Here is a 16,183-nt window from a genome sequence, read left to right as displayed (position 1 = left end):
TATAACCACTGTTCTGTGAATCTGATAAAGTTCCATCACTACCTGAATTCAGTTAATACACCTCATATATAAATTATGTCCTGTTAATCTTTTTTCCAGATTTTTTGCAACGGTTTACTGAGCAATACCTCAAGCAACTTTTCGATAACAGAGGGGGCAGCACTGGTTGTCTGTCTTGAAGTGAAGTGAAGTGAAGCAGAACAAGTGTCTGAAGTTGGAGATGCTCGTTACTGACACAGTTTCAGAGAATATTCCTTCGAACAGCAACACTGCAAGTAAGAATTTTCAAAACGAGTTTGTAACCTTTAAAGTGCAAATGGGTTAACAAACAATATTGGTATTTAAGTTAAAATTTATATGCACGTATAAGGGAAAGTATGGCTGGGTTGGCAATATTTGAATCGAATCTTAAATCACAAAATCGATATTCTATGCTGTTTTCTGGTGATGTGTGAAACAAAATCTCAGCTTTTAAATGTTGTCAGTTTTATCAAGCAATAAATGTGGTTTCGACGTTCTTTAATATACTGTGACAGATCGCTGTGTCCGCCTCCGTGAAATCAAACGGCGCGTGAACACATCATCTCTTCCTGTTTCTTAGTTACAGCCATAGACGGAAATAAACATGAATTAACATGAGAAGATATTTTGAAAAACAAAACTTACTAAAATATGTCTCATGCATCGCTCAACCAGTGTTTCAGCTGAGGAAAGACGGTTGTAAAACAACTTGTAGCCTAAACAATGTCAGATAGACTATTATTAACCATGGTTTACTAAAAATTAGCCCAAAACAAAACAAAACAAAAAAACTAGTTATGTAGTTTGTAGTAAGGTTCGTGGAAAGGAAGGAAGAGGGCGGGGTCAGGTTTCAAGGAGGCTCGTGGATTTATTCAACACAAAACAAAAATGAATCATATAACAGCACGTCGCGCTCTCTGCGCTGGCGAAGCTTTCTTTCTTCCAGATACTCAGTCCTCTTTGACAGTGTTCGAATTGAGGGGGGGCTGGGGGGGTCCCGGACCTCCCATAAGCATTAAGGCACCCCCCATAAAACCTAAAAATATATACTTGGGGGATCCCCTGGTTTTTCAATAAAACTATAATACTTGAAACATTGAACTAGTGAAAAGGAAAATTAAATGAAAAGATTTGATGGCTGTATTAAATTTAGACCTGCTCATGTTACATCGTATTGTATTTTTGAGCGTTTGTACAGCGTTGCTCATTATAACCAATCACACACGATTCTGTTGAGTTTAGGAATGCAGTGGCCAATCAGAGGCGGTCCGATTAGTCATCGCTGAATTTTGTTCAGGCTGAAACTTGTGAATTCCCACATCATAAGCAATAAAAGGGCAGACGTACGAACGATAAAAGTAAGAGATTCATTTATCATACAGATTATAAGAGGAGCTATGAGTGCTTAAACACTAGCTAGACTGACTGAGTGCATTCTTTCACTGCATGATTCAGTCTAATAAAATGCAGAATGCTCCCAAAATTCAAGATGGGGCAGAAAATATGTATATTTATATAAATTCATCTAGTTAATCAATATCACACGAAGAGTGCCATTTCCATATTGATTTTATACAACAGTTCAATAAACAATAAGTTAATAGACTTACGTTTTAAAATATTGCATATTGCATATTTAACATATTGCCTATTTTTGCTCTATTTCGCCAACAAAAGATGGTTCTAAACACAGCCACAGCAGTGTTTTGCGTCTCTGAGCAACATGACAGTGTTTCGTTCCTGAATGAATCAACCGTTTAAATCATAGACATATAAATACCTAGACGCCTCATTGGCCGCTTCGGTCCGTTGCTGCGATACGTCAACACGTCCGCCATGTTTGTGAGGGCAAGACTGCCTTAAAAACAAATGGAGGTAAACGGGGGAGCTGCGGTTTTTTCGGGATAAAAACACGATAACGTTTACATTTATCAACCAATTTCAGTGGTTTGTGATCTACATGGAGTTAAAAATAACTCTGCCTCTAGTTATTCAGTTAGGCTTGGAAAATTAATAATTTTCTTAAGAAATTGTAAAAGCTCACATTCACACTCTTGTTGATTTGGTTGATTTTTTTCGGTTAACAATTCTAATATTGATGTAGTATAACTGTGACATATACTTGTAATGTAATTTTAATGTACTAAATGAAATTAACCCCAACATTTGAGCTTTTCTCGTGCTAGGTCAGAACACAGCTCGTTCCCTTTGAAATACTGAGGGGGAGAAAAATCGAAATAATACATCTTTAAGTACTAATAATTTACCATCATTGAGAAAATTTAATAAAACCAGCGAATACAAATCAAAAGGACACACTGGTAGTCTGCTTTCTATTTTCATAGCACTCTATAGGCTACAGATAAAAACTCTACAAGCAATAACAAATATAACTGATAATTCTTTATGGATCCAGTAAAACTTACAGTTACTAATATGCACTGATGCACAGTAAAAATATAGTAAAAGTTATATGTAACATTAAAATGTATATGTAGTACAAATTCTCCACTGCTTCCCTCAAGATTTTCCTATATTTTCTAATGAGGTTTTTCAATGAATGAGTAAAATAATGTAAACAACTTGACAAAGCTTGACATTTTGCTCTACAATGCAAATTACACACATCCATGCAGAAAACACATTTTGAAGCAGTCGTTTATTTTTCAATATATGTTACTACATAGGAATGTTTGGGGTGTGAGTGTGTGCAGTTTACGTTGTACAACAAAATGTCAAAGTATAGTTATGTTTAACACAGACCAGATTATGACATGCCCCCAAAAAACTTTCTATAAATCAAAATTAATAATCATTATTACAACATAAAGAGCAATAATAAACAATGATTTTGTTATGATATTGCAGCTTCACTCACTAAGGAGTTCCTGTGTTTCTCATTTCTAGGCTATTTACATTATGCAGTTTTTGTGTAAATGCACATACAGTAGTACATGATCAGCATTAAACAGCCTGTGTAAATAATTTAAAATGCAGTCTATAGTATTGTGATTGACTGAAAAAACTGGTTATTTTTAAATATTTGACAAAAATAACAGAAACATTTAATAAGGTAATTATATTGTTATAAAAGTTACCCTTACAAAGGTTAAAAAATGCTCCTGGAAGTCTGTTCCGGGGAGAGAGAGTGGTTTTAATATGATCAGGGTCATTCTGGCCATTCATTCAGGGCTATTCTGGGTTTTAACGAGTACAAATACAACATTAGGCTGTGGAGGTGTAGCCTAGTCTCTAGGAAATGCAGGAAACATGCTTTCTTCAGCTTTCCTTAAGGCTTGCTTTGTCCTGTTTGCAGTTGGCTAAAAAAGAAAAAAACAAATAATTTATATAATCAGTCCACAGTTTTATGATAAGCTATGAAATCCTTATAATCTAGTGATGATAAACTTGCTCTTTGTAAATGAGAAGTGAAATTAAAGAGAGATGCTTTAGCTCCATCCCTATCCTGACAGTCTGACACGGTCTTGTCAAAGTGCTCACTGTATATATTGTGCTCATAACACAATTTAGTTTATGATATGAACTACAATATAAGTTAAAACTTAATAAGAATTAATTTAAACTTTGATTTCTTATAAAGTCTCAGCTTTCACTGCTTACTAGCGATATCCCTAGCTATTAATAGTCTGACACTGGCTAATTAAGCTGTCAACATAATGCTAAAAATGACCAAAAAAACATCCAGAAACAAGTGTTCAGTCTTACCTGTGAAAGATAATACCCCGAGATCTGTTGTTATTAATGTGCGACGGTCTGTAGATGCCCAAGCTGCCGCTGAGTCAGGTATGTTTTCTTCTGTCCCGGTGTGAGAGTTCTGGAGAGTTGCCCGCACCAATATGGCGGCGCCGTTGACGTGCGGTCGAGCGGCCAATGAGGCGTCTAGGTATTTATTATGTCTATGGTTTAAATGATTCGGTTCAATCGCAATGACTCACTTAATAACAGTGACTTACTGCCACCTATTGGCGGTTTTAATTTCAGATTTAAAGTATATATTTTTAAATAATTTCAAATATCAGTATTCAATGTTTTAGGATTAAAATATCAAAACATTTATGCATTTGTAACGGCAGGTTAAACAATTGCATTAAACAATGTGTAAATACATCTGAATGCCACTTCAGATGCAGCTTCTGTGTTTCCTCTGCATTGCAAAGATGAATTTTGTTGATAATGATTTTAATAATAATGATATTCTAGGAAAAAAAAGATTTTATAATGGTAAAAATGCCCATAAAGGGTAAAAATCACTTTAAACTTGTTTTTAAAATATAAATTTCTACCACTGCTGTGAAATGACCACTGCTGAATATGAAGAATATCAAAAACTTTAGGAGTCAGCTGCCCACGGCAGTCTGTTATCGATAAAATCCCAGAAAATATCTATATATATCTATATATACCCAAAAGATATCATTTTTTGTTTATATTGCACACCCCTAAGATAGGTATTTAATTCTTCTTTGCTGATTGTTTGCACATAATTCACTGATCATCGTAAAATACGCTTTTATCTTAGAATTAGGTTTTCTCAACGATAAAAAGGACAAGACAAAAAATATGAATCATATTTATACAAGGGTTTTTGGGGGGTCTGTTTAGGGGACCCCCAAGAGCTTTGACTCAATTCGGACACTGCTCTTTGACCGATCAGCCGCTGTCCTCCACGAGCTCTCCGTCCCGTCTCTCTCACTCCCCAGACGCTCTCTTTTAAGAGGACCGGAGTGGACCAGCCTCTCCCGTCTGCACGGCCGCCTCCCCCCCCAGCCTTCGTTCTTCCCAAGAGACATCCGCACACAAATACCCCAATAAATGACGAAAAGGTGGCCAATTGGTACCCAACGCCAACAGGCCGGCCCAGACTTTCCCGCCACCCTATGGACAGGAAGTGGGTCAAGAGGTAAGCGGGGAGAGAGCGGTGGCATGGGGCCCGACGGGACGCTCGGACCAGCTGGTCCCGCCCCCCTGGGCAGAGACCACAGCTCCGCTGACTCCGGTGCCGGACCACCCCTCCATCAGGGTTGGGCTCGAGGCAGCAGGTTCACCCGAGACCTAGGGAGAGGGACAGGTTTGGGGGTAGGAGGAGGAGGAGGAGGAGGGAGAGAGAGAGAGAGACAGAAGGCAGGGTTTCGCCGACCCCGTGGCACGCCACCATCTGGTCCTCCGCCAGTTGAATGGGCAGGTCTAGCGACGTCGGGCGATGGCACTGGACCCACTGTGCGGTTTTCTTCGGAAGCCGAGCCACGAACTGCTCCAGCACCACGCGATCGATGATTTGGTTGACGTTGCCTTCCCCGGCCAAAAGCCATCTACGGCACGCGTCCCGGAGCTGTTGAGCCATCACGAAGGGCCGCCCATTTTCCCCGAGCTCCAGCGACCTGAATCGCTGACGATGCTGCTCGGGGTTTAGGCCGACCTGCTGAAGGATGGCCCGTCGGAGGTCGTCGTAGACCAGGAGGTTCTGAACCGGCAGTTGTTGGGCAGCCATCTGTGCTTCCCCCGAAAGCAGTGAGATGAGGCGCACCGGCCAGTTCACCTGAGGCCACCCACATGCCTCGGCGGTCCTCTCGAAGAGGTCTATAAAGGCCTCTGGATCGTCCTGCGGCCCCATTTTGGATAACGGCATGTGGGCTGGCAGGGCCGGGGCAGGTGGAGAACCCCCAGCCCGAACCTCCTGGTCCATCCAGCTCTGGAACAGCTCGCGGTCCTCCTGTTGCGTCTGGACGAGAACCCGGAACCGACGTTCCTGGTCCTCCCTCATGTCCAGCAACGCCTGGTGATGTTCCTGGTGGAGGCCCGCGAGCAAGTGGATGACGTCCGCAAATGGCGATCCTGACGGAGAGGACATGCTGGTGGCAGCGTTCCGACTTCCTTCCCGGGTTTCGGCACCACTGTAGTAAGGTTCGTGGAATGGAAGGAAGAGGGCTGGGTCAGGTTTCAAGGAGGCTCGTGGATTTATTCAACACAAAACAAAAATGAATCATATAACAGCACGTCGCGCTCTCTGCACTGGCGAAGCTTTCTTTCTTCCAGATACTCAGTCCTCTTTGACCGATCAGCCGCTGTCCTCCACGAGCTCTCCGTCCCGTCTTTCTCATGTCTCACACTCCCCAGACGCTCTCTTTTAACCGGTCTCTCTCCCCCGCTGCAGATCTCGCTAAACCACGCCCCCCCACGCCATATAGTTAAACCACAAATGAACCATGGTTTTGCTACACTGAGCATAGTTTAACCATGTTATTTATAGTAAAACTGTGGTTACACAAATGGTAATCAATATGCCAAAAACCCCCCCCAAAAAACCCAGACCTTTTACTACATTAAATCAATGGTTAATTTCACACACTTAAGTGAAATTTTAGTAAGCAATAGGCTATAATAAATAAATAAATTATGATTAAGGCTCTTGCACAAACATTTTTACTTTATTCTCAATTCATTTTATTTATATTCTTGCATCTTTGAGTTACAGCTGAATAATTCAGATTTTTCTCTCTCTCTCCTCAAGTCAATTTGTTTCTGTGTCTCTTGGTGTCCTGACTGCATCGATATGAAGCCTGTGATCAAAACAAGAGAGAATACTGAGCATTTATCGAAGTCTCCTGTTAAAAAATTCAGATGCAAGCTGTGCGGCAAGGAGTTCGGTCGCAACACACATCTGATGCATCACGTGCGAATACACACAGGCGAGGCGCCGTTCATCTGCGATCTCTGCGGGAGGGGTTTCCGTTGTGCAGACTGGCTGAAAATGCACAGTACCGTACACACTGGAGAGAAACGAAAGAACTTGAAGAACCACGTTTGCGGTGAGTGTGGGAAGAAGTTTCCTGGCTCCACCTCGCTCCAGAGTCATCTGTATAAACACAGAGGCGAGAGGCCGTTCGCCTGCGCGCACTGCGACAAGAAGTTCTTCAGCCAGACCAATCTGAATCGCCACCACAAGGATTCTCACTCTGGAAAACGCTTCTGCTGCTCCGTTTGTGGAAGCGGATTCTCGCGCCTCACGACGCTGCAGAAACACTCGCGGATTCACACGGGAGAGAGACCGTTCTCCTGTCCAGACTGTGCAAAGACTTTCCCATATAAATACACCTTGAATATGCATCTTAAACTGCACGCAGCCAAAAAATAATGCGATTAACATTTATGGTTTATTTTGTTTATTCTTATTTGTTTTTCAATCTCATTGACGATGCACGTGACTTAACATTCCTTTATTACTAGTTTTTCCCCCTTCAGTTGCATATCAGAGCTGGGTAGATTACTTACAAATTGTAATCCGTTACTGATTCCAGATTACATGACAAAAACTGTAGTCAGTCACGTAATCCGTTACATTACACATTTTAGGTAACATAATCAGATTACTTTTAGATTACTTTTGATTTAAATAGAATTATCTTGTACCATAATGATGTAAAAAAAATGCAAAGATTAAGAAAACTTGTTCCATTCATTGTAATTTACAATATGAAGTGCATTAAACATTATATTATATCAAGGTTTCCCAAACTAGGGTTCGTAAAGGAACTGCAGGGGGTTGTGAGTTTAATGAAAAGCTGACAATTAAATTATAAAAAAAATTTAATGAAAATACATCGTTTTAAAACAAACTCCGGGCAGCTCGTACAAGACCTGTCTTAATGAATGGGGAATCCTGAAATCTCAAATACTGCTCTCTGAACTCAAAATTAAATTACATATGTCAAATCAGCAACAAAAGTTGAAATGACCCATGAATGTTGTTTCTTACACTCAAATAGAGTTTAAAAAGCTTATTTTTCAGGCTAGACCAGGCAATGTGCATGCGGAGTCATAACGTGCTTTTGACTGCGCATGTGCATTGGCTGGTCTAGTCAGGTTTCTATGGGAAATTTGGCTCTTTCATTTAGAAGGTGGGACTATTCCTTCATATTGCACGTTGCAGTTTCTCCCATTCATAAGTATAGGAGTGAACACTCTTTGCATTTCTATAGTCTTTGTTTTAAATAAAACACTTACTACAAAAAGATGAAATATTTGTATTTACCTGCATGCAATGTGATCATTAATTAACATCAAAGAAACCGTAAGCATGCAAATGTGTTACTTAATTATTGAAATATTTATTTTAAAATCTAAGGGGTACTTAAATGCAAATATATTTGGTGAATAAGGTTTAGATGACAAAAAGTTTTGAAATGCTTGCATTACATGTAACATGTAACATTACATGTGCATTTTAATAAGTTATAATTAATAATACATGGTTAAAAAACCTACAGAGTAATAATTCAAATAAAAATGAATGTCTTCATCAGTTGCCTAGTTGATGCAACCCTTTTTAAACCTGAAATAATTTTTGTAAATCCAGTGTTCAAATGTTGCCACCTGACTAATGACTGATCTTTGTGTGAATGTCCACAAAACTGGACTATATACACACATATATAATATGTATAGCCTATAATCGGTAGGCTATTTTAGAAAGGAAAATTTAATAGATGAAAAAGAGAAATTAGGGAGAATCAATGATTTATGAATGATTTATTGCTATTGTTTGAATAATATGTAATCATGTAATCCATAAAAAAGTAACTGTAGTCTGATTACGAGTATTTTAAATGTAACTTACTCTGATTACAAGTACTTAATTTTTGGAATCTGATTACATAATCCAGATTACATGTAGTCAGTTACTACCCAGCTCTGCATATATGAAATCCAAATAAATCATGCTTAAACTTTTCTAAAATAAAATTGTAGGCTAAGTATAGGCCTTTTCCATGAATTTGTTTGAACTTTTGATGTGTTGTTTTCTTACATTATTTTCCTCGCAGGCTTCTTTCAAGGGTGTAACCTACGTTTGATTTTGGCATTGGTGGTGTCATAAAGGCAAACAACAGACATATAATTGTTTGATAAAAATTATAGGGACAATGTAGCAGTCGCTGGATATGGGTGAAGTCAGCTAAAATGGGCCACGTTTTGGTAAATTACTTATAATACCATCAAATAAGCTATGCATGAGATCTAATGATATTCTTATAAATTAGCATGGGTCTATATTTATATTTTTTAAATGTGAAAAAGTATAAAAGTTTTAAAATTATGAGAGTTAGAGTATCAGCAGGTACCTTCTTGAGCCACGGCACAACGTTCAAGTAAAATGGGCCAATATAAAAAGAGAACAACACGGGTAATTTCAGCTTAAATCATTTTATTTTTAACAGTAAATTTACACTATTGTCTTTTGTGTGCCATAGCAAATAGAAAGCTGAATGAATATTTAATTAAACAGTGCAATTAAAAATGAACTGATCATGTTGTATAGGTGTGTGTTTCTGTGCATTGGTGTCTTTCGGGTGCATGTATGTGTGTGTATGCTTGTATTTATTTATTTTTTTACTTAAGATTTTGTATGGATACATATCTACAGTAGGCCTATAAACTTATGTTCACCCTCAATTTCTGTGTATGCAACCCGTTTTACTGACATCTTCCTTTCTTTCCCTTTCTCTTCTTGTCTTTCCGTTTCCTTTCTTTGCTTGTCCTCCTACAATACTGTCTGCAATGCAATTTTTTTAAAAGACTGTTAAGATTTTGTATGGATACATATCTAGGCCTATAAGCCTATTTTCACCCTCAATTTCTGTCTAAAAGTGTGTGTGTGTGTGTGTGTGTGTGTGTGTGTATGCAGCCCATTTTAGCTGAAAATTGTTGCCCATTTTACCTCACCAGCTATTTAAAATGACCTTTTTCACAAAGTTTTTTTTTTTTTTTTTATAAATGAAATTTTTTTTAATTTGAAAGAGCATGTCAAAACATTGTTCATAAACCTTTGCTTTGTTAGTAAGCTTACTTATAATTGCTTTAGTACCCTTATTAGTGATTAATGACATTTTCTATGTCAGGCTCAATTACCTTACAATTTCTCTGACAAGCTTCATGTAACACTCTGCCCTGCCCGCCTTAAAAAACTCAGACCAATAAAAATGATTGTTACATGTCAACAAGTGTTGAAGCAACAATGCAAGATCAGTTATTGTAATTTTCTGTAAAAAATTAAAGAGATCTGTTGCTACAACCTTATTTGGCCCATTTTACCTGATAGCTAATTTCACACACTTAGCTGACTTCATCCTATAGCGTCCCCACTAAATTCTATACCCTTGAAAATCATAACAAGCGATGTCCGACTTTGGATTATATAGTTTTGCTACACTAACTATAGTTTAATCATGGTATTTGTAGTAAAAATGTGGTTATACAAAAAAATTAAATAAAGTAAAAAATCATGGTTACTACATTTTTCCTATTATAAAACTGTGGTTCATTTTCTTAAGGGATTTCTTTAGGCTATTTGTGTCAGGTGCATGCGCCCGATAAAACATCTATAAAATGCATGAGTAAAAAATTATTGAATGCTATGGAAAATTCTTGCAACACATCCATTTTTTACTTTAAGATAGGATGAAAAAACAACAATTGGGAAAGTTAGTTTCCTGAGTTTCATGCTTTGTAATCAGCCACAAAGAGGTTTCAGCAGAGCCAGGCGTTTACACCCTTGTTTACACCCTCGAGCAGAGACTGGAAAAAGACACCCACATAAGTGACAAAAGAAGGACATCCTTCTTATTAAGCATGAGTTACAAAGACTGGAAGACTGGATCAACAGAAAGATTGAATCATAGAGGAGGAATTTATGATGGTGTTAGAAATCCCCAACAAGCCTGCTGAAAAAACAATAGAAACCTGCCCAAAACACAATGTCTACTGGTATGTGATGGATTCTATTGGTGGGATGTTAAATCCTATTGGAAAAATGCCCAAAACACACTACAAAAAGGAATTTTGTAATGGTTTTACTGGAAAAAGCTAATGGTTTATGATGGTATTTTAATGGAAACCCTTAGAATTTCTGTGATGGTTTCTATTGGGCTTCTATTGTTTTTTTTTAGCAGGGAAGTAGCCTATTAAAGTCTGAGGATTAAAGCAATCTCCGATATTGCTGTTTAGAGATTGATAATAGAGGTTTACATTAACTGCTTTGTATCGAAACCAATAAAATAAGTGATTTTATTGTTACAATTGTCTCCTTTGAGACTTACTTATAACCACAAACTGAGCCTAAAAAAGAACAACCACAAGGAAGTCTTATATGTCATTCCTGAAGGATGGGCAAAGCAAGGACATCACTGGCAGATAACTTAGTGAAACAATGCTCTCATGGTATGAGACTTGATGTTTCAAGTGTAACTGCTTTCAAGGTTAACAGGCCTTGGGAGAGTCTAAGGGAGTCATAGAAAACAGGTTTATCAATAGCATGACTTCATTTTAGGTCATTATTATGGGATTCTGAGGAAGACTAAGGTGGATGAGGATGAACCAGCAGTGTACATTTTTGGTAAACGTAGGAGGGCTCATGATGGTATGTTTTTTGTTTATCATTTATCCAATCCAAGAAAATGATTTATTTATTTATATGTTTATTTATGTGTCAAGCTAGGTGATATGCAATCACATTATCTTGTCATTATTCTAAAATACGTTCCATGTGCATTTGTATTAATTTAATTGCTAGCTTGTTTCCCCTTGCCATCTTTGTTATTGCAATTAGCCGCTCTTGGACATTTAAATCCATTTGTTTATTTAATTTAAGGTTCATTGTATCAAGACTAAATGGAGAATACATGCACTTTTTAATATGTCTGTATTTGAATAATTTAATGATTCAATTTCTAAAATATATTTAGATACACACACACACACACACACACACAATTCACATAATATCTACATTTATGTGCATGTTCTTCTACCTGCATCACTGCAATACATTTTATCAGATTTTTAAATAATCTTTTTCAATCATCTTCATTCTTTACTCTCCACATACACTAAACAGTTTGTCTTGTTTTCACCCACAGCCCAATGCACCTATAATTTCACTCATAACACCATGTGGTCACGTGTTTACAGGATGACATTTATGGGCTAAGAGTTTCTCTTAGTTCATTAACCCTTTTGTTTCGTGTATCTGAAGGGAAGAGAACACCCCAGTTCTCTTAATTTGAATACATTAACACGTTTATGGAGCTGCACTCACTGAGAAACACTTTTTCGCTCTCTGCAGGAAGGAAAGTGGAATGACAGCATCTCATTATTTTATCGCCCCTCCCACTGTTGCGTCAGACCGCTGACGCTATGCGCAGTGACCACGCCCCCTGCGTGAGATCTTTCCTCTGAAGTGTCAGCCGCCAAGTGACCATCAAGCCGAAACGCACCTAAAAATGACCGATAAAGGGCTGACGAATGAAGCAGCTGCCACTGCGTGTAAAGAGGGGAACCCCATCACTAAAGTAAGACGCTGCACCTGAGTCCAGAACTAGGGCGAGACCTGTCAATCAAACACGAAGATCGTCGCACATTTCCCTATTCTCCTTTATAACTCTAACTACTGCAGGCAAACTTCGCGATTCATAGCATCTCTTCGATATCGATGTTACTTTACAGCGATTTATGTGCATCTCTGGGTCTCTGTTAGTTTCTCAAATGAGTTTGTAGAGATTGTATGTGTAAGTGCTGTATTGCTGAGTCATATGGATATGAAAATCAATACAGACTTGATTCTTTGTGTAATGCTGATTTATGTACGTTACCAGAATGACCTTTGACATTTTACACAGTTGAAATGTTGACCTGTGGCTCCTCCAGTGTCACAGAGCAATGCCTACATATAAGAGCACTAACAAATTTTCATCATGGAAAACCTAGTAATGTCAGGAATATTCTTGGAAAAGCCATGTTATAAATAATCTTAACATAATTTGTTTAATTTTAACTAAAGAGATCAAATCTATATTAGAGAGCTGTTAATAATCATAATTTGTAACAGCACATCAATAGTTCAGAGCAGAGCTGCTAGAGATTACAGAATGAGATCTTTTGAATATTGCATAACTTGAATTCTATTAATAATGTTAAATAATGCAACTCAAAGATTTGAGACCATTAATAAAACGCTTTTCAAAATGCTCCCCTCCCCCCTCCGTTATGGTCTCAGGCCTTTGGATGCCACTGTTAATCATTTTTCATCACCTTATCAGTTTTATTCTTACCGAAAGTTATTTATGCCACTGCTGTAGGACTTCATGATGCAGCAGACGATGCTGCGAGTTAAGGATCCGGTTAAATCCCTGGATTTCTACACACGCATACTGGGAATGACGTGAGAGAGCTTTTTCTCTACTAGAAATGGGAATTCATTCTTGATATGATTTACTTTAGTTTTAGCCTAATTACTTTGTAATATCTAAATGTGCTGTGTATGTAGAAATGTTTAGACAAAATGCATTTTAGTTCCATTTTTGCAATATAATAAATAGAGGGTTTATCAGTCGAGTACAGTAGTTTGCTGATCTTTGCAATTAAGTATTTTTTAATGTGAATGTTTCGCTGTAGGCTGTTACAGAAGTTTGATTTCCCCTCCATGCGATTCACCCTGTATTTTCTGGGTTATGAGGATAAGAAAGAGATCCCTGCAGATGTGAAGGAGAGGACAGCCTGGACATTCTCCCGTCGAGCCACTATAGAGCTCACACAGTAAGTGTGTGTGTGTGTGCGCTGTAAGGAACAAATTAAAACCTTCCTGGTCTTTAGGTATCAGCATCAGCCAGTTTAGCACTAATCTTCTGCACAGAGTAAAAAAAGCCTTTACCATCCTTACCATGATATGCCAGCCAGGCTCTGTTCTGTGACGTAAGGCCTGAATTATATTGGTGTAGATCCTGTAATATTGAACTTCTAAACAGAAGTCTAAAGTGCGAGGCTGTTTTTATGTGCCATTCTGTATTTCTCATTTGTCTGTTTTTCTTTTGATCAGTAACTGGGGCTCAGAGACGGATGACAGCCAGTCTTACCACAACGGCAACTCGGACCCAAGAGGCTTTGGTAAATATAACATGCGTGACACCATTTCTGTCTGTCATTGTCAGGCTAGACTATATAGCTAACAAATATATACATATATGTAGAAAGAGAGAAATGTACAGTAGACAGATATGTCTACGTACTTTGATCTTTGTGCACTGAACCAGCTTAAAAGGGTGCTTTTTATTAATTTATAGAAACTATAATTTCGGCTAAACAGCAATTAATTTCTAAACTTTTCATGTAATAAATAAAATATACATTATTCCCTGAATATTTTACCTATATTTTAGTTCAAATATTCAGGATGTATTTTCCAAATTTCAGTATTAAACCGCAATATTTACTTGCATTTATTTTAACTAAACATTTTATTGCACTAAAAATGCCACACAGGGACTTCAGTGAACACTTTTGATAAAAAATGCACGCTATTCAAATTCACATTTATTTCCTCTGCCATTTTGGCTACTGAAGTTTAAATCAGAGATGCAAATAAACACTCACATACTTCTGGTTCACCAAACAAAGGAAGGATTGTGAATCCCAAATCATTAGGAAATGTAATGATCAAATAAAAAGCGCATTAAAATCATTGTGACATTCATGATGTTGCGTTATTCTGTATTTTATATTATACATTTTCCATGCATTATTTTATATTGCTTGCAAAATGATTGCGATTATGTGAAAATTTAGTCCTAGATAAAAATATAATGTAATATCTTTATATTACATTATTAACCTAAAATATGAAAAATATAATTTTTTTTCATAGGCCATATTGGAATTGCTGTACCGGATGTCTATGCTGCTTGCAAGCTGTTTGAAGAGAATGGAGTGACCTTTGTAAAAAAGCCTGATGATGGTAATTTCTTTTATGTTATCCTATATGTGATTATTTTAATTACATAGTGTTTCTCCACTCTTTTGTAGTGTCACAGAATTTGCATGTTTGGATGTTTATATTTGCATGTTACTGTGACTATGTTCTCAATAGAATACTATCCTGCTACTCTTACTATTTCTGCATTGTATAGCATATGCACTGTGCACATTTTCTGTATACATGCAATACAAAGACCCCTTTTTTAAATAAACAAAATTGGATTACAAATGCAAAATAACCCTCTTTGATATATTTATTTATTTGTTACTTGCAGGTAAAATGAAGGGCCTGGCCTTTATTCAGGATCCTGATGGTTACTGGATTGAGATTCTCAGCCCTAACAACATGGTGTCCATCACTTCTTAAAGACTTGTTATGCTGTGACCTGATCAGAAGACAATAGTTGTGAAAATCAAGGACAGTTGGGAGATCAGAATGGGGGATTGTTCTGTTACTATGAAGACTGACAATCTTTGACATGACAGCGGCAGTGTGTTAGATCTGGTCGGCTGAATAGAAGATATAACAATATAATTTGACATTTACTTTTTGAAATAATGTCCTCCATAGAGTCTAACCCTAAAAGTTTACAATACTAAAATAAAATATTTTTTGAATTTTTGCAAGTCATTCTAGCCTTAAAACCCTACCTTTTTTTTTGTTAAAATAAAGCAAAGCAAGTATTTTTGTCACTCTTTCGTTGACTGTTTGAAGGAGCCTGTAGTACATTTGTTTCAGGATGCAATATTATGTAGATTTGTACGAGTTAAATTTTTAAAGGAAATGTAGCTGCAAACATACTTTGCATGTCTGAACATGTGGTTTACACTGAACCAGATTTAAGAAGATTAAGCATTCAAACAGCTGACCAGCATTAAAATATTTCTTCAAGCAGAGTTGACTCTCAACAAAAGCTGAGAAACACTTTTGCGTGCTTACAAAATGGGGTTGGTTAAAATGAAGAATCTTGCTGGGCAACAATCCAACCAGTTCCTGTCATAAGTAAGGCAGTTGGTAACATCAGCATTCAACCTTTTGAGAAGCTGTAAGAATGCATTTAGTTATTATAAATCTACAATAAAAATAATTTTAGTGTCTGTCTGCTAGAGCTGTTCAGGTCAAAAAAAAAAGAGTGAGCTGAAATTTAGCTTCTTAATATTGCTGTGAGTTCGCTTACTATTGCATTTTTGTTTAATGCATATTTTAACTTTCAATGATTTGAGCCCCTGTTGAAGACTCCTTATAGCTTCTTTGTGAGTGTAAGAGTACTTTAATTGTCCAATTATATTTCAGGTACTAATTCATCATGTAATTAATAGATATGAAGCATCAGGCCTATAT

General features: G+C 37.3%; 3 protein-coding genes across 3 annotated transcripts; 2 read left to right on the top strand and 1 right to left on the bottom strand.

The window, feature by feature from the left end:
- Nucleotides 1–174: 174 nt before the first annotated feature.
- Nucleotides 175–12,293, top strand: LOC131552770 (gastrula zinc finger protein XlCGF26.1-like). The gene is made up of 3 exons (XM_058796854.1): nt 175–275; nt 6,551–11,452; nt 12,158–12,293. The coding sequence occupies exon 2, from the start codon at nt 6,593–6,595 to the stop codon at nt 7,172–7,174; it is 582 nt and encodes a 193-aa protein (XP_058652837.1). The 5' UTR covers nt 175–275; nt 6,551–6,592; the 3' UTR covers nt 7,175–11,452; nt 12,158–12,293.
- Nucleotides 5,084–6,855, bottom strand: LOC131551934 (uncharacterized). The gene is made up of 2 exons (XM_058795190.1): nt 6,727–6,855; nt 5,084–6,599 (listed from the first exon to the last, which is right to left on the bottom strand). Exon 2 carries the CDS (start codon nt 5,888–5,890, stop codon nt 5,084–5,086), a length of 807 nt encoding a protein of 268 aa, XP_058651173.1. The 5' UTR covers nt 5,891–6,599; nt 6,727–6,855.
- Nucleotides 12,252–15,526, top strand: glo1 (glyoxalase 1). The gene is made up of 6 exons (XM_058796855.1): nt 12,252–12,383; nt 13,170–13,252; nt 13,486–13,626; nt 13,907–13,974; nt 14,732–14,821; nt 15,117–15,526. The coding sequence occupies exons 1-6, from the start codon at nt 12,315–12,317 to the stop codon at nt 15,206–15,208; spliced, it is 543 nt and encodes a 180-aa protein (XP_058652838.1). The 5' UTR covers nt 12,252–12,314; the 3' UTR covers nt 15,209–15,526.
- Nucleotides 15,527–16,183: the final 657 nt, after the last annotated feature.

The sequence above is a fragment of the Onychostoma macrolepis genome, chromosome 13 (genome assembly GCF_012432095.1).
Source record: "Onychostoma macrolepis isolate SWU-2019 chromosome 13, ASM1243209v1, whole genome shotgun sequence".
In the NCBI taxonomy this organism is placed as follows: Eukaryota; Metazoa; Chordata; class Actinopteri; order Cypriniformes; family Cyprinidae; genus Onychostoma; species Onychostoma macrolepis.
Note: the sequence above shows the minus strand (reverse complement) of the source record. Positions and strands in the feature narration are given on the sequence as shown.